At 35.8% G+C, this 19,895-nt stretch overlaps 1 protein-coding gene across 1 annotated transcript in view; it reads right to left on the reverse strand.

The window, feature by feature from the left end:
- LOC132172227 (cyclin-dependent kinase D-3-like) overlaps positions 1-14,272 on the reverse strand; it is a 20,277-nt gene extending 6,005 nt beyond the window's left edge. The window contains exons 1-6 of the mRNA XM_059583690.1: positions 13,938-14,272; positions 12,895-13,193; positions 12,698-12,806; positions 9,696-9,821; positions 1,278-1,513; positions 883-1,197 (exon numbers count right to left, since the gene is read on the reverse strand). Coding sequence (XP_059439673.1) covers positions 883-1,197; positions 1,278-1,513; positions 9,696-9,821; positions 12,698-12,806; positions 12,895-13,193; positions 13,938-14,042 — 1,190 coding nt within the window. The 5' untranslated portion in view covers positions 14,043-14,272. The remainder of the gene's footprint in view (positions 1-882; positions 1,198-1,277; positions 1,514-9,695; positions 9,822-12,697; positions 12,807-12,894; positions 13,194-13,937) is intronic.
- Positions 14,273-19,895: the final 5,623 nt, after the last annotated feature.

Below are 19,895 nucleotides of genomic sequence, written 5' to 3' on the forward strand. Positions count from 1 at the left end.
GCTTGCCAAGCAGTTGCAGAAGAACAAGGAGCTGTTTGCCGATGTTGTAGCGGAACCCGCCGAGAAGGGGGCGGGGAACTATTCGGAGGTGGTTATAGATGCGGTGAATTTCGCCTCCAGTGTGGGACTGTCTAATGGTGAAGGAGGTGATGAGAAGAGTCTTTTGAATCTCTTTTCGAATATTGAAGAAGAGCGGGAGCCCTCTACCTCTAAGGCAAAAGGGAAGCGGGAAATCAAGAATTTAGAATGCTCCATCAACTATGAGGTTAGAGAGAGACTTTCTCCGAAGCGGTACTATCGACGTCGGGGTTGTGTTGGAACCAAAAATGCATTCTCCTTTCCTCCAGAGGTGCATTAGGGTTCTGGTTTTTTTTAGGGCTGGTGGTGGGTTTTGTGGGCTTCAGTGTTTGGGTTTTTTGGGTTCTTACTTTGGTCTTTTTCGTTTGGTGGTGGTTATAGTTGGGTTGGGTTTTTTTGGGGTCCGTTTTTCGGTTTTTTTGGGCTACCTTTGTATACTCTTCTGTGTACTTAGAGGCGCTTTGCGCTTTTTTTGATATATACAATTTACTTATCAAAAAAAAATGAAAGCTTTTAAACTTTGTTATTGACTTGGTCAAAGAATGTAGGAGAATTTGCTTCATTTGGCTGAACGATAGAGGGAATCAAAATAATCTGTTTGTCATAATAAGGCATTAAGTCTTTATTTTGGAAAAATAAAATCTGGCTTGCTTAATAAGTTTTCCCCAACCTATGAGTATGCTACAACCAGTATGTTTAAAGTCCATCATCAAGCAGAACTAGCCATCATGCAAGTTTAAGTAGCTTACAAAGGTTTGTACCATTATGGAAATAACATAACAATAATGCCTTTTTAGTTTTTACCTGTTAATTGTAGGCCTGTTAGGAGGTTTTGCTCCAAAGATAGAAAAATCAACTGACAGAGGTACCGGCTCATTCCCACTTGTATTTCCACCAGCTGCCAGTCTTATTTCATCAACATGGTCGTCGATCTTATGAACTTTGTATGCATTTCCTTCAAAGCCCTCACGTTCTGGCATTACTCGCTTGGACTTTCTTGGAGGTGATAAGACGGTGGGACCATCGTGTGAATTAAAATCTGAAGCTCTAGATTCCCGCTTAGGAGCAGGTCTAGGGAGTTTATCCGGAACTGTAGGCAGAGGTGCAGATGAAAAGTACCTAAATAGGAAATATGAATGAGACCAGGGAACCAAAAGTAAACCACATATTTCCCAGTTAAATGGTTAAAAAAGTCACACCGATGCTCTAATGCCTGCTGCACTGATATTCTAGCTTTAGGATCATAAGTAAACATTTTCGATAACAGATCTAGACAATCATCACTAGCCATTGGAAACAGAGAACGTAAAGGGGGTGCAGGAACATATTGGTACTCCACATAATCAGGAAGATATGGCATGTCAGGCCACTGAGAAGCTGTTGGAGTCCCAAATGCAGCAAAGATCTTTCCTAATTGATCAATGTCACTTGAACCCTATAAAATATCAAAAATCAATCAGATCAGAGAATCAGAAAAACACACCAAATTTTGGATTCTTCAAATATAGATGACACATACAGGAACATACAACAAGAGGACAGGATCAACCTATGCAAGATATACAAAGTATTTTTTTTTTTATAAGTACTAAAAAGTTTTATTAAAAAGCGTAAAGGCGCCCCGGAGTACACTGGGAGTATACAACACAAAGTATAACCCTTAGTCCTTTCCAAATGTGGTAGAAAAGACTTCATAAATCCTTTTATCAACTACTGGGGTTGGCCACATGTATCTTTCTTCGTCATTCTACATTGTCTAAGCTACAACACTCCATAACCTTCACGCTTATCATATCCTTGTTTACCACTTCTACACCATGTTGATTTTAGCCAACTTACTCAGCAAACTTGCAAACAACAAAAGTAACAACAATCAATGATATGATGTAAAATAAAGTATGAAACTTATGGAAAATATTTCCTAGTGAGTTCAATACAGTAATCGATCCTGGCACTACGTAAGACTACAAAGTAATGGCTAATCATCAGGTGCTAGAATGAAATCCTAAATTGAAGAAACGAAAGCAGTTTCTTCAATATGAACATCAGCTCAAAACAATCTGAAGTTGGACACAAAGAAGTGGTGCTGGACTCAATGTCCAGTGTAATTGCCAGTCAAAAGATGTCTACCACATTTGTATCAGTGTCTGGCACAGTGACACTTGGAACAAGTGCAATTTTAGTAACCTATCTCTCCCACCAAGCTCAACTTATCACGTGTACGAGCTATGAGGATGAAATCTTGCTTGCATATATTAACTAGCCCAAGTTAGATATCTTTTAAAATACTATATCTGACAATCTAACAAATAAATTTGATGTGGAACCCTCTCATATCATTATTATGTTCACTTTACTAAAATCTATTTTACCAATAAATCAAAGGTATTCAAACTTCTGCTTGCAAAAGAAAGTGTAGGACAAACAACACCATACTGATGAATAAGAGGGTCCCCAAACTATTATCTTTGTTGTAACCACTAAAGCAGAGGCATTCATATATATATATATATATATATATATATATATATATATATATATATATTTTCCTTGTTTTATAAGTAGAGGCATTCATACTTCATTATCAAGAACATACTGCAATCCCCCTCCCCCCAACCATTTTTTTCCTTATGCTGGAGCTTCATAGGCATGATCAAATATTCCCAATGTTGCCACACTAAGGTGAGCCTAACAAGTTGCCAGTTCAATCACCAGATAACTTTTGACCATATTAGCCAAACTAAAAGTGAGCCTATACAATCATCTGCTAGCGGCTCTCCTAAAAATCTATGGGGAGAGAGAGAGTGAAAGAGACAAAGGATGTCAGAACTACGCATGTAAAACCATTATGAAAGAAAAATATTAAAAAATCACAAAGATAATTTCAAAGGCAGAGAGGGTCTTTTCTGTCCAAATCACATCATGTTCTTTATCAATCTTCAAAACACATCAGTATTGTCCTCCTCAAAATTAAGATATAAATCCAGCACAAAACATGTTATGCTATTTAACAACTGAATTTACTAATGCTTGAAAACTGACAATTCAACTAAGATGAGAGCATTGCATCCAACAAAGCAATAAACTAAAGAATTCTGGATAGTCATCACAAAACATTTTGTACTTTGAAAGTTTCTACCTAAAATTGAAGCTTGGAGGCTACCTGCCAGAGTAATGCAGGTGTATTGAAAGTGCTGGCCTGATCTTGTTTCAATTCTTATTTTCAGTCAAGTAACGTTTGATTTTTTTAATAATTTTACTCTTTGGAGGGGTTATGTGACAGTCATGTGTGTCACTTAAGTAGGGGAAGGGTTGGATTGGATTGGTAAAGCTTTGCGAAGTGTTTTGGATATTGAAAAGAGTTTGAAAAAGGTAAAACTTGAAAAATGATTTGTGGAGGCCACATTTGAAAAAAGAATTATTGTATGCGGGCTCCACAAAAAAAAAAATCATTTGGCAAAGTTTTGAAGAGTGCTTCTAAGAGCATCTCCAACAGCATTATGTATTTTACCTAGTGAAAAAGTACAATTATTTACTTTAGCTATTGTTTGTTCACTATACTTCAATAGATTTTCTATTTCATTCTTTATTTGCTTTAAAATATTATTTTTCATTATTTTTTTATTATATTATTGCCAACACTTAACTAAAGGGAAAAACAAACACATATATAGAAATCATTCATAAAAACAAAAATAAACACATATGAGGAACATTCATCTCACATGCAGGTACTAATTCTTAAAATTAATAACATAAATAATTTTTTTCATCAAACTACAATTGATTTGTTTCCATCCGTGTTTCTATGCAATAATTTTTTTTTGCATTAAATTTTTTCATCCAATTGCAATTGATTTGTTTCCATCCGTGTGTTTCCATGAAATAAATTTTTTTTGCATTCAATTTTTTCATCCAACTGTGTGAAGAAATTTTGTGAGTGAGATAAATTTTGTGTGAAGAAATTTTGTGTTTGATAGAGAGACGTAAAATGTGAAGAGGTGTTCAGAAAATATAAAAGATGTTGGGTGAAAAGAAGTGAAATAAGGAAACAATAAACAAAAGAAAAATAAACAATATTTTATTCATCTAGTGTGCTACAGTAAATAGCTCCAAATTGCTATTCACTGTAGTAATGTAGCTATTCTAGCCAATGGCAAGCCACTCTGTTGGAGCTAAAAAAAGAGCAATAATAGCTAAATATAACTAATATTGATCTTTTAGCTAAGCTGATGGAGATGCTCTAAAAAGAAAAACAGAGAAATATTTCAATAAAATAATAAAAAAAAAAAAAGGAAAAAGAAAATGGTGCTGTGTTCTACTGTGAGGGCAGCTGATCGATCTAGCAGCCCTGGTGGCCACTGCAGGGTCAGTAGACGGCCTTGGTGGCCTACCATGGGGCCACCAGATCTGTCTAGAGATCACAGTGGTTGCCAGACAAATCAGCGGTCACCAAGGTGGCTGCTGCCATCATGGGCCAAGGGGCCATCAGTGGCTGCCACACCAGTTTTTTTTTTTTTTTTTTTACATGTAACCAGCAGCCTCCACATACATAGGCAATCTCCAACCCTGAGGAAAAAAAAAATCCACATGAAAAGAGTTTTGAGAAGTATTTTGTTTTTTGAAAAGAGTTTTTGGTGGTGGGGGCCACATGAAAATCCATTTAGATACTGATATTTGTGAAGAATTTTCAATGTTTGAGAAGCGAAAACTGATTTTGAGAAGTTTATCAAACTGACCCAAAGTTTCTTCAATGATTAGGCCCAACACTAGGGTTACGTTCTAGTTATAAATACATCTTCAGAGATTGTAAGTAACCACTTTTGACTATTCTATCAGAAATGGAAGAGGAGAGAGACGTTCTTGGATGCAAAACAAACCCTATATATATTTTTTTTAATATAAGTAATTCATTTCATTGAAAAGAGCATAGGGGTGCAACCCTAGAATTCTTATTCCCTCTTTTAATGTATTCGCTTGCGTTTCTTTATTTCTCTATGAGATTTCTTATTGAATCGACTTCAATAATCCGCTGAAAATCTTCTACAACATTAGATTTGTTTAGTTTACAGCATCACAAAGAAATCGAAAGGAAGCAGGGATCAAAAACCAATATCTAAGACAGCGGATTCTCATAACAAACCAGAAGCATGGGCCAGGGTATGTACGATTGAACTCTCACATTGAACAGTTTTTGGTTAATGACATAAAATATATTCATTATGACTTGCTTAAAGTAAAATGAATAGGCCAAAGAACGAGCCACAGAAGGAAGCTCAAGTTGACTCGCTTATATATGTTTTGGCAGAAGCCAAAGCCAATTCTCAGGCTCAATTTTTTATGAATAGTAATTTTATTGAAAGAAAAGGACCTCGTACGCGAATAGTATACAAAAGAGCCAATCACCCTATTGGCTTCTACAATCTAAAAAAAGTAATTAGATCTACCAATTCCAATGAGAAAAAGTTAGGAACATATATAAAGATCTCAGAAAAGAGGATTTTGGAGAAACCACGTTGGACTTGCCTTCCTCAAATAGGCATTGATTCCTCTCTCCGAATGCTCCACATTAAGAAAGCATGAATAACTTTCCAAATTGCTTCTTTGGGATGTCCCCCACCCCTGGATATCTTAACAATATAGCAGCTCTAGGATGTTGATAAGCATCAACCATGAAACCCCAAATAAGTTGAGAACCAAACCAAGTGCCAGAGATCACTAGTGTATTCGCAATGAATGAGAAGGTGATTCACGGTCTTCTCATTCTTTTTGCAAAGGCAACACCGGTTAAGAACAGAGAAACCTCACCTTCAAAGATTGTCAATTGTGAGGATTCTACCCTTCGCTATTGTCCACAAGAAGAAAGCAATGCGAGAAGGGACCTTAACCTTCCAAATACTTTTCTAGGGAAACGACCAATGCTCTCTTGTCTGTAACATTTTATAATAGCTCTTCACTTCAAAACCGTGATTGCTAGTTGGAATCCACGTCATTCTATCCAATTCCTCAAATGGGTTTTCAATGAGTATAATAGATTGAAAAAGGAGTCATGAGATTTCAGCTCCCAATCCTGGATTGCCCTATTGAAACTTGGATTCTATTGGATAGCAGAGCCCAAGGGATCCAACTCCCAATCTTGGATTGCCCTAAGACCATTTCTAAGGCTCAATAACATACACAAGTTGAGTTTGAGACCACTAAGCTCGTTGTAGTCTATCAAATCATCGATTATCCTAAAAATTTAAACTACCAGGAAATAGTAAATTTAATAACTCAATTAATATTTTAACGTTCTGCTTCGCATTTGGGCACAAATTCTCCTTCAATAATAGTGACCCAACACGTATAATATATAATTTAAATGGGAAGTACGCGTGAAGTCAAAGTTCAAATTCAAGACTTTTGCTTTGATACCATATTAAATTACCACTTTCCCATCAATTTAAACTTTTTGGATAAGTGGTAAAATTTAATATTATGACACAAAGACAGAGGCTTTGTGAAGATTGGTGGTAGGAGCTAAATAGAAGAGCATGTGGGGAGGGTGGTGCTTCAATGCGGTGTACGGATCCTATAGGGTGCGGGTGTGGAAAAACATTAGGAGGGGACAGGGCAGATTTGTGAGATATGAGATGGGCATAAGATTTGATTCTGACATGACATTTGGTGTGGAGAACATACCCTGAAGGACGCTTTCTCAACATTATATAGTATTGCCTGTTTCAAGGAGGCCTCAATGGCAGAACATATGCTAGTTGCAAACGACACTTGTCAATGGAATATCACCTTTATTAGATCCATGCATGATTGGAAGATAGATATGGTCACCTATTTCTTCAATCTCTTGTACTCAATCAAATTGAATTGAGGTGGCAACTAACTCCCCTCCAGAAGGCAAACATTCGAGGTTAGATCCTTATATCATGTGCTTAGCCCCCTATACTGGTTTTCCTTTCCCTTGTAAGAGCATATGGAAAAATAAGGCACCTACGAAAGTGACTTTCTCTGTCTGGACAACAACATTAGGGAGGATTCTGACCTTGGATAATCTATGAAAGAGGCACATAATAGTGATCAACTGTGTTACATGTGCAAGAACAATAGGGACTCCATCAATCATTTTTGCTCAATTACGACGTTGCTAGAGGTTTGTGGGTATTAGTTTTCCGTCTATTTGGTGTAGAGTGGGCAATGCCCAATCAGGTGCTAGAGTTATTGATTAATTGGAGTGGCCAATTTGGTAGTCATTGTAACTTAGAAGCTTGGAGGATGGCTCCCCATTGTGTGAAGTGGTGCAATTGGAAAGAACGCAATTCCTGAAATTTTGAAGATTATGAGAGAACGATGTCTTAGACGCTCTCTGTGTACTTGGATTGCATCTCTCTGCACTCCAATAAGATTGAATTATTAAAAAAAATATTCTACGTGTTGACTCGCACTTATTGAGGGAGTGTCTATTTCACCTATATGTGTGAGAAAGTGTTAAAATATTAATTAACGTCCAAATTCACCATTTTCTATTAGCCCAAGCTTTTAAACCTTTTAAAAGCTAGTGAGGGGAAGACATATACTATTGGTTTGTTGAACACCTTCATCCTCTTCATTTGAATGATATAAATTCATTATTTCCTATTAGTTCAAACTTTTAAGCTTTTCAAATGCTGATGAGGGTAAGACATCTACTATTGGTTAATTGATACAACTTCATTCTCTTCATTTGAATTATATTGCTGTTAAGATCACCCCATTAGACTCGCTCAATTCTTGATGAAAAATTGAAGAGAGCAAAAGCCACTCAAGTTTCGAAAGAACAATTATTGCATTTGAGGGGACTCATTACACAAAGGGACCCCTTGAAAGTCACGCTTTTGATTAATAGACATGGGCTCCAAAAGGTTTAATCAGCCAACACCAAAAAAGAGTCCTTAATTCCTATTGCTTAACAAGTTGAGAGATTCTATTATTCCCAATTGATGAGCTAAAAAGAATGTGAGCTCAGCCAAAACGGCAAGACAAGACTTTCTCACTTGGACAACAAGGAGGTGTGGACTCTAATCGTACTTATCCTCTTTGCCTTTGATTTTTAATTTTTTTAAGAAAAAAAATTATAAAAATAGAATAAATAAATAAAGTGCCACTGACTGCTACAGTATTTTAAAGGACAGAAATCGCTAATGTAGAACTTACCACTAGGATCATTCAGCCAAATGACCCTGTCTCTAATCGCAATGTTGGGCTTTAAATCACTAGGCATGGCACTAATGATTTCCTGCCATTAAGAGGGACCCACTAGGCCAATTCCAATCACCTCCTTAATGAAAGAGAGGATTCTACCCACTCAAGATTACTTTCTGATTTGAAAAGAAACCAAAACTTTCCAGAAGTAATCTTGCTAGGTCCTTTTAACAAAATCCATCGAAATGTGCGTTCATTTCCATTCAAGAATCGGAACTGATTGTAATAACCCTGATTGCCTCTGATGCTCTATCTTAAACTGTTGACAAGTACGACACTGCTCTACAAAAGAGGCAATCTCAATTTTCATACCATTCCACCAATAATTTTCACAGTTTTCTTAAAATATTCCTATAAGGTAAAGGAAGTTTTCTACTCAAAACTTATCAAAAAATAGGCGAAGGAAGTTTTCTAAAAAGTATGTTGTGTGTTTCATTTTTTAAAGTGTTTTGTGTATTGTTTTTGAAAACTATTTCATTTGGTAACCATTTTCTGAAAAGTGTACTTTTGGGTTTGAAAAGAGAAAAGACTTTTCAAAACCCTTACCAAACACAGCCAAAGTTTTTTTTTTTTTTTTTTCAAGTCTGACAAGTTCAAAGTTCAATTTGAGCCGTTCAAATTGTTGCATTCTATTTGTTTAAATTGTTGCATCTAGAATATGAATATAAACCATAGTAAAACAATCTGAAAAAAAGAAAAAAAAAAAGAAAAAAAAGCAGCTTCTTATTTAAAATATCAACTTTATTACATAAGAAATAAAAAATGATAATACAAGTCAAGAAACAGTTAGATTAATTCTGAATGATAACACGTGTCAGACAATAGCGAAAATAATTTGCTTGCTGTTTGTTGGGCCTCCACTCTTTCTTTTCTGATTTAGTCTATTTTGGGCTCGGTACCAATATGCGATTTGATAGACCCATTGTATAAAATAATCCAATTTCCATTTAAGTGTAGACTCAGTAAAATCTCACCTAAAATCTAAATCTTTTGCCGCTTTAACAATTTAAATCTAGATCCCAGCACAATCACATAACTTGGGGATTTTTTAAGCGATCCGGATTGTTTGATGGAGTTGGTCTTTTACGATTTCAATCTCCATTTAAACAACTATGGTTAGGACAATTCTTCAAAACACAGTACTACACAACCACAAATTAAACCAGCTGGAAGTCCCTCACAACACAGACTAATTGGGGATTCAACCTAGTCTTTTAAAATATCACTTGTAGATCCCCATGCCATACTAAAAGATATAAAACTAAACCATAAAGAAATTAGCACAAATACAAAGACATCAAAACATGAAAATCAAATTTGCAAGAATCAAAACAACGAATCACAACTTGTAAGAACCAGTAACCATGAAAATTTCAGTTCACCTGCAGGAAAGGTCGACGCAGCAGAAGTTCAGCAAATATACAAGCTGCAGCCCAAACATCCACCCCAGCACCATATTGTTTGGTACCAAACAACAGCTCAGGTGCTCTATACCACCGAGCAAAGACCTGTACATAAGATTATGAGTTTATAGTTGAGTTGTATTTCACTTATCAAAAAAAATAGTTGAGTTGTATTTCCAAATTGCATAACAAAAATGGATACTTTTTCATTTTGCGATAGGTAACAAAGAATTATTTTTTGATAAGTTTTAATACCTTAAATTTTTCCCATAAGTAATGGGTAAAGAAGAATTATAAAACATAAAAAATCAATATTTGGAGATTTAGATGCAATAAACCTTAAAACATCTTTGGGGATATCATCAGATATTCCAAAATCAAGTTTGCAAGGTGATTGTTCATTCATCCAAAACATGCAAGCAATATATATAATTTCTGAACGAGATGGCCACTTAAAGAGCGGATAGTAAAATAACATAGACATGATAATAAATATAAAAGCCAGTGTAAAGGTCTCCTCGTTCTGAAACAATCACTTCCTTCTCCAGATTTGCTTTAAACCAGGACATATATGATAATAAAAGTAAAAATATTCAGAAAACAGCAATTACACACTAAAACAACTATCAGAAAAGCATTGATAATAGAACAAGAAGTAAAAAATAATTTAACAATAAGGGAAAAAAGAAAATAATAGTTGCCTCTTGTTACTCTATATTTCATAACGCTCATCACCGTAATTTCCTGGTCAAATGAACACATCAAAAACTTGCTTTAAATCACCCAAATGACAAAAGAGAAACAACTAAACCAAGTTTCCTATCTTCACTAGTGACATATGATTTTGTTAAATAAAGCAATATTTGTTATTAAAAACCCGGCAAGTTAGCCATCTACTGCATAAAGAAAAAACCCAACTTCACAAACGCAATTAGCACCACCAACAAATACGGGGTGTGTTTGGTTGCACTTCTCAAAAACTATTTTGCTTTAAAATGCTGAAAAACACTTTTCGGACTTAGTTATCTAAACAAATTTTCAGATATTATTCCCACGGCCACGGGAAATAATTCAGTTATTCCCCAAGAAATAATTTTCAGTTTTCATTTTTGAAAACACTTTTCAAAATACATTTTAGAAAACAAAACAGAAAACACTTTTAGAAAACTTTCATCACCTTGATATAACGAGTATTTTGACAACACATGCCCAGTTTTTCAAAAACGGGTGAAAAATACCTTCAAAAACATGGTTTAGTCTGTCATGCATTGTAACAAGTGGAGTAAGACTGCAACGGTAAGGTTGAAAAAGATGTTACAAACCCTTGACACATGGATAGGAGCGTGCAATAGTTTGCCCATTTCTAATGTCTCTAAATTTTTGGAGTATTGATCTCCTTTTTCTATACATTAGGGGCTTTTTTGTATACTTCATGTGTACTAAGATTGCGCCCATCTATGCTTTTAATGAATTTAAATTACTTATGAAGAAAAAAAAAAGACAAGTGGAGGTCGCCCCTTCCACCCTGTGGACGCCGCCCCTTTACCTAAGGGGTGGCTCGCTTGCCACCTCCATGGACACAAGGGATGGCTTGCATTCACCCCTTAATGACGGGGGTGGAGCCACCACTTACCCTAGATTATTTTTCTTTCTTTCGTTTTATGTTTTTTTGTTAGAAATGGTATAATAATAAATTTTTTCGGGTTCTGTGAAAAAGTAATGGAATATGTACGAAATTGAATGGAAGGATCAATTTAACAATGGGAAAATACTCCTTCAAACTGATGGAAATGTCAGTAAGGCCAATACGCCTATTCCTATGACACATCTCTGTTGGCTAAAAGCTGACCACAATGTATTAGAACACGAGTAAAATTAGTATGTAAGAATTTTTTTTAATTGACAGATTATCTACTTGCCATCTGTTTCTCAAGTTATGTTTCATTAAAATTAAATTGCATGTCTGTCTATGTGTGCGCATATTATGCTTCCTATTATATAATGAAATTCAAATACACCTATGGTTTATAGAGAGTGTAGGGAAACTTCCGAGGGTGCAGTGCACGGGACCGGAGTTTACTCTAAAAGGGTGGGTCCGAAGGGCCCTGCCTTGGAGAGTTTCCCCGACATAAAAAAGTAATAATAATAATAATGGGAAAATACTCGATAAGGTAAAAGAAAAAAATAGAAACTCAACGGACGTTAGACAATTTTTCATTTTTGTTTTTTAATGAATAATAATTTATTAAAAAGAAAACATGCAAAGCTCTCATCCACAAAAGGTATACAAAAGAGACAAACCACACCAAAGGCGTCTAAAATCTAAAAAGTTAAACAAAATCTAAAAGATTCAAAGAGAATAAAGCATGAACATAGACTACAGTCTACAACCCAATCTGAGAGAAATCTCAAGAAAAAGAATTTTAATAAAGCACAAAGGTCTCGCAATCCTTACAGAGACGCCAATCACTTTTTCTCCAAATGTATCAGTGCCTCTTGATCAAGGACTGCGAGACCCCTATGCTTTATTTAAAATCCTCTTTTTTGATATCTCTCTTAGATTGGCTTGTAGGCTATGTTTCTACTTTCTCCTCTTCAAATCTTCTAGATCATTTTAACTTTTAAGATTTTAGACGTCTTTGTTTTGTTTCTTTATGTTTTGAAAACTAGTTTCAATGTTACATCCAAAAACTTTTCAGTTTTTTTTTTTTTTTGTTTTTTTTCTTTCAGAAATACTTTTCAAACATTGTTGTCCAAACAAGCACAAAACACTTTCAGTTTTCAAACATTGAAAACACTTTTCAAAACACAAAACATAAAATACTTTTCTAAAACTTATCCAAACGTACTCAAGATTTCTTTCAATGAAAGTACTGCCTAAAGGGCTATTCAAGGATTCATCCCCAAAAATATCTACCTCAAAATACCAGAACTTGAACACTTAAATGAACCACCACACAATTATAAGTGGAGAAGCAAACCTGATGCGTAAACTTGCGATCTGGGCTCCCAAATATTCGTGCTAAACCAAAATCTGCAAGTTTGAGCTGTCCATTAGATCCTATTAACAAGTTGTTTGGTTTCATATCCCTGTTAAGCACAAGAAGCACATATATGAGACAAGCCTACCAAGAAGTTAAAAACCTTACAATTCAACTCATCAGCACAAGAACAATACCTATGTAAAACCCATTTCTTGTGGCAATAAGCAAGTCCTTTGAGAGTCATCTGAAGGTACGATTTTATGTCACCCGGTGAAAGAAATATATTTCGGTCACGAATAACAGCTTCGAGGTCTGTCTCCATGAACTCAAACACGAGATGCAAGTTACCCTTATGAGGGAACGCATCAATCAACTCAATTATATTCGGATCTTTGAGCTCTTTAAGCAGTTTAATTTCCCTAAGTGCCGTAAAATTTACCCCTTCCTTTTGCTTCCCAAGCCGGATTTTTTTAATCGCAACTTTCTGTCCTGTCTGCAATCGGTTAAATTTTGAAACCAGTCATTCTGATTATTCAATATATGTCTCAAAAGAAACGACAAGAAAACTCTATCTCTAATATCCGGTCAATCCGACTCATACCAAAACCCATTAAGATCATCAAACCTGTATATTTACACATTCTTTAACGTAAATGCTACAAAAGTAGCTGCAACCCAACAAGCTAGGAATTTTCGCTTTCCAAAAAAAATTTCGCTTTCCCTACTTCAACTGCATTGCTAAATCTAACATAGAGTTCCAATTTTCAAAAACCATTGAGATCATCAAACCTGTATATTTACACATTCTTTAACGTAAAATGCTACAAAAGTAGCTGCAACCCAACAAGCTAGGAATTTCCGCTTTCCAAAAAATTTGTTTAGTCATCCACTCAGTTTCCCTACTTCAACTGCATTGCTCAATCTAACATAGAGTTCCAATTTTCAAAAACCCTTTTCACTGTAACTAATTTTTGTTTTAAAAAAGCCCAAGTATAAACAATAAAACCTCACAAACATATCTTTTTGCTTTCCTTTAAAATTCTCTTAGCAACCAAACAAAATAATCGGCGTGGGACTTTCAAAACCCAAATTGCCCTTTATTTCCAAAATTTTCTCAGCAAACAAACGGAGCTCAACTGAAATTCTTCTGCGTAGAGAATTCCCAAACCCTAATTTTCTAAGCCAAATAACAAATTCGTTAAAAAAAAAAAAAAATACACTACAAAGAAAGAGTCACCTTGGTATCAATGGCCTTGTAGACGACCCCATAGGTACCTTCTCCGAGGACTTCGCGCTTCAGATACCTATCGGCGACTTTCTTGGACAGATCGAGCTCTGCCATTTTTTTTTTTTTTAATTCAATTTTTTAAAAAAAAATTGTATGTAATTCCTTTAACTGTTAAAAATAATTTAATCCACTTAATGAGTAATGTTTGGGCTCGAGTTTGAGAAATTTCTCGGTCAATCTCATTTTCCCAAGAAAATCCGAGATTAGGGTTCGGATTTCGGGTCTGGGGCTGAGAAAGAAAGCCGTTGAAAGCTTTGAGACAGAGAACGAGACAGGGAGAGTAAAGGCAACATTGAGAGAGCAAAGGCAATGTCTATGATGGTCAATTTCACGTTTTCTAAGGGTACTTTGGTAATAGTGGATGTGGTGTATGTTCGCAAAAGCCCAAAGACAAATAAATTCCGAAATGGTTTGTAGATGGACCCAAAAATTCCTACCAGGCCCATATCTATTGAAAGACCCCATGATGTTAAATACTTATCGCATACATCTTTTATTACCATCAATACAATTAGGTTGATGTGGCAATGTTCATTAACTTTTAAATAGGGGTGGATATCAGTTTGGTATTGGTAGGGTCATTTTTGCCTGCCGATTTATGAAAATCTGTTAAATTAGTTAATTAACCGACTTCCTATAAACAAAGAATAGTTTAAACTTTTTCAGTTAATCGGTTAGTCGGTTAATAGGTGGTTGGTTAAGTTAGTTAATTATCGATTACAAATTTTTATTTTAAGATTTATCAAATTTCTTGTAACTACAGAATCAGTAAAGTATATGCTTTATAAATAACAAGAAATGGTAAATTTATAGAATACAGACCAAAATAATAACCCCAAATCAGCTGGATACACACAACAAGGAAACTTACGAGATAAAATTCAAAATTCACTTGAAAAATCAATTAAGTCGATTACTTGTCAGTTAATTGACAAAAAAAAAAAAACATCTACCGCCTACCGAACTGATGTCGAAACAGTATTTTTATTCCGCTTACCGACCGTTGGAAGTCAGTTGTCGGTCGATGATGGTTCGGTGGTGGTCGATAAGTGATCGGTAGGCGGTAAACGATTAATCTGCCCACCCCTACTCTTAAATATATATTTTTTTAATAAAGATTAATCCAAGGGCTTATGACCACTATCACATCAGCTTAATTGCATAAGAATAAGATGAGAGTTGAGTATATAACATTACTCTTGAATTAAATCTTTTACATAAACATATGGTTTAGCGCAAAATCAAATTGATACATCGGTTTTCCTTAAGGCACTTGTTTTAGATCTTGGCCCAAGTCCACATGGGTAGACTTTTATTTCAGACAGGCAAAAGGTAAAATATTGACCAATTATTTTTTATTAAATTTGGTTTGTAGTGTAATGCAAGTACTAATCCTCTTCATTTTATATTGTGCGGTGCCTAATACCAAGCCTACAACAAGTGTGTCCCATGTTTGAGCATGGTACATGTGTCAGGCACTTGTATACTAATTTTAGAAGTGAAGGTCATCAAGGAGTGCTACTTAAGGTTTATTTTTGGCAAGCTGCCTCATCCTACACTAAGACAGAGTTCTATAATGTAATGGATGAGATTAAGATGATTAGTAAGGATGCTCATGCATACTTGGAACAGATTGACCCTAACACATGGTGCAGGGGCTGGTTCAATACAAATGCTAAATCTGACCTCTCACACAACAATACCTGTGAGAGTTTCAATTTTTGTATTAAAAAGTTTCATGACTATACCATTTGAGCATGTTGGAAGGGATTAGAAGTAAGTTGATGAGAAGGTATGCGAGGAAAATGGAGATGATCAGTTCAATGGCGAAAACATTATGGCCAAAAATTAGAAAAAAGCTGGAAAAAGAAGAGGATGAATTAGCTTATTGTTGGTGCACATGTGTTGATAAAGGGATGTTTTAGGTTGAGTGCCAAGGGAAACGTTTTGCTGTTAATGTGGATGGCAGAACTTGTGGATGTAGAAAATGGGATGTTACTGATATCCTATGTTCTCATGCCATTCTAGCCATTTAAAACCAAGGTAGGGACCCTACTAAATATTTGAGTGAATATTACAGCAAGGAGAAGTATTTGATATCAATACATCATATACCCTGTGCTAAGTGAAGAACAATGGCCTAGAAGCAACCAACCTAAGATTGAGCCACCCAAACCAAGGGCAACTAGTGGCAGACCTAAAAAATTGAGACAAATGAGTGTTGAAGAACCTAGAAATCCTTGTACAATGAGAAAGAGGGGCAATAAGAATCAATGTGGGCATTGTATGAAGTATGGTCACAGTAAGAAATCATGTGCTACCAGGTAGAGACATGATGAAAGAAGAGAATGTGTGAGAATATACTATGGAGATAATGTGTCCAATGACTGAAATTTGGACATGGTAAGTGTCACTTAAATTTTTGTTTACTAACTAGTTGGTGGTTAACTCAGTTTTTTTTTTTTTTTAGTTGGATAGATCATCAATTGCCATATCAACCACAAGAGCAAAAGGGGGAAGAAGGGTCAACACACCAACTAAAGGTTCAAAAAAGGCAAGGGGATAAAGTTCTGATCAAAGGGGATCACAATTTGGTGGTCAATCAACTCCTACAACTCAAATACCAATTGCACATTTTGCATCCCAATCTGCATCCCGGCCTACAGCCCATTCTGCAACCCAGCAAGCAACCTAGCTTGCAGCCCAGCCTGCATACAAAATAAATGTGAGTAATTCTCCATATTTTGTGATTAAAAGCAATAATAATAATAATAATAAAATAAATAAATTTAGCTGAATATATACTTGTATTGCAGACATCTATCATATTTGGTAAAAAAAATAGAAGATAACCCTAGGGTTGGCCACAAGGTCAAGGGCAGATGGTAGGCTAAGGGCAATTGTTAGAAATGGAAGAAAACCTACCACGAAGCAGAAGATAATTCTTGATTTGACTGGGAACCCTGCTGGGTCACCCTCAATTGCAGGTGTTAGACCAGTATACTCTTGGGGTCCTCCTCATATTGGTGGTATAACCTTTAGGATTGTCCCCCTTGATTTTGACATACACAAGAGCCAAAGGACAGCTGCTGAGAAACCTCCCCCCGGTTTTAAAGGAGCTCAAAGGAAGGAGAAGAGGAAAGGGATGTCAATTACAACAGTTAAGGACAAAGGGAAGAAAACAATGTGGCAAATATGACTTATGAAGAAGGGATCAAGTGTTAACCAATTTTGTTTGACAGTTTGTAATGTTATTTTTGGAAACAATTTTTTTTTTGGTGCTACATTTGGAAACAATGGTGATCATGTTCAGTTTGACAGTTTGCAATGTTAGTATTGGAAACAATTGTTTTATTTTGTGCTACATTTGGAAACAATGATGATCATGTATACATATTACAATGTAACTTTTTGTGCTACATTTGAGATTCATCTATGTATGTAATTTGTGCTAAAATTAGGATACTGTATTATGTATTAGTTTGAATTAGTTGGAACTGCTAGTTATATATGGTGTTTTTTTTTGGCTAAATTGTCAACTTATACAACTCCAAAATGGAAGTTTTCCAGAATTAAACCTAAGTCACTGAAATTAGCAGCATTATAATCACGAATGAGATTCATCACTGCTAATTTTACATTGGCCTCTCAATAATTTGTGTATAATTTGTCCAAATCCTAATAAAATGCTAAATCAAAAAGGTTAAATCCAAATCCAATTAAGAACATATTATGCCTAACATTTAGGCAGTACATTAGAAAAAATTGTACAGTTGAGTGGGTACAAAACATTATAAAATGGTCAAGGCAACAACCTTAAGCACAAGTTTGTTAGTTTTTGTTTCTTCAAATACAGGCAACTTTTTTGACACCAATAACATGCATCTTCAACATCAATCTTTATGCAAGTCCATTAGAAGAAGAAAAAAACATGAAGACAACAAGAAGACACCAACAACATGCAAGTGCAACTCAGAACTTCAGCTGAATGGAACAAAACTTGTTCTTCTGCCTTTCTAGTTTTAGTGCAAAATTACAAGCATCAACTTCCGTTTTTGACTTGTATTCAACAAGTTCAACCTTTCATTTCAAGATGGTTGTTTCAATTAGTGCCCTCTCGGACTTCAAATATTGTTGTCACTCCATCAACATCAACACTACTCGATCACCGCATACACCAAAATTCATGTTCAACCCGTTTAAAAAAATTGCAACCACGGTTTTTTCATTCTACACAATCACACAAATTAGGGGTTAACCCATCACTAAATGACTTAGGCATCCACTGAGAAAAAAGAACCTCCAGTTCAAATTAAAAGTAGCAAACACTACTTATCACATAATTTACGTAGGCATAAAATCTTTTGCCCAGATCTTTAGTCGCGAAAGCAGTTTTGATCACGATCTTGCTCCCACATTTGCAAATCGGATAGCTCGATCCTAAGTTGCTCACCTTACTGTTGGAGTGCTCTATCGTTCACCATCGTGACCTCGTAGGTAGTGGGTAGTGGATCTTGACTCTGCCAGAGATCAACAACCCGTGGTGTGTCAGTTTCATGTAGATCGAGATCTTCAGCTTAGTGTGTGTGGGTTAAGTTCTTCAACTTAGTGTGCATGGGTCGAGTTCTTCACTTTATTTTTTATTTTTTGTTGTAAAATGGGGGAGACCACGTTTCTATATTTTGGAATGGGTGGGGGTATAAGGGGCAAAAAGGTCACGTGAATCGCACATGATGGTCATTCCGTTTGAGGTTAACGACTAGAACAAACGAAGGGGTTTAAATTGACTACAATTGAAAGTTGAAGGGTATAAATTGAGAGTTTTTGAACTCGGGGAGTCTTCTCGAAACACGCGGTAGTTCAGGGGTCTTTTGTGAAGTTTCCCCTAATATTTATATGTGTGTATTAGTTAATATACTAACTAGTTAGTTCATAAACTAACATATATCTATTTAATTAATATATACTAAGTAAATATGCAACTTAGTAAATATAATTAACTATAGGTTACTTAATGTTTCTATATATGTTATTTATATTGTTTGAGACAGTTTTTCGAGTGATGACATGGCACGTTCTAGTACGTTGTCCGAGGCAAAGTCGATCTCCTGCTTCGTCCGAGGGTTGATATAGTGCCCAAGGAACAATTGGACAGCTAGATCTCCGGCTATCAAAAGAAAGCAATTGGATCAGAGTTGCCAGTGGTGTGCCAGCGGGGGATAGCTCTCATGCCTAAGTCAGTAAAGGGCTTAAAGAAATAGCAAACGCAATGAGAGCTTAAAGAAAGAAATTGCCAGTTACCAAATAATGAATTGAAGTTTCCATTTTATAGGCATGCGGTAGTGGTTATCGCCCCTTGAATCTCGGCCCCACATATTTATCTGTTGTTCAGCGTTGATCAAAGATATGGGTTGTTTCGTGATTTTAAGGAATTCAAATTTTGAATCATGTCATCCGGCCTTGATGGCGAAGATAAATGTCCCGAGCTATTTGTGGCGTACATATCTTGGTTTGGAATTATCCATCATGATAATGCTATGGCGAATCATAGAAGCTTGCTTGACGAGCTTAGGAAAGTCCTAGGCTAGTTGGCCTGAGTATTGGGCTGGGCCGTCTGAGCAGAGCTTGTACATTATATGGGCTTGGAAGGCCTGTTGGGCTCTATTTAGCTGATCCATGACCCAACAATTACCGCTCAATTTCCTTATCCAAATGATTATGGAAATTTCACGTGCATGAGAATGGATCTGCTTTTGATGAACTTGACTCATCCTTGGAGAAATTCAAATTTTCGGCAGGAAATCTGAATATTTAATTTTTTTTAGTAGGCTTGCTGATCCTCCTTTGGTCTCAGGAACATGTGTCACACTTAGTGTGGTGGTACGTTTAGTGGTCAAGCGTCAACAT

This window comes from Corylus avellana, chromosome ca2, assembly GCF_901000735.1.
Source record: "Corylus avellana chromosome ca2, CavTom2PMs-1.0".
Lineage (NCBI taxonomy): Eukaryota > Viridiplantae > Streptophyta > Magnoliopsida > Fagales > Betulaceae > Corylus > Corylus avellana.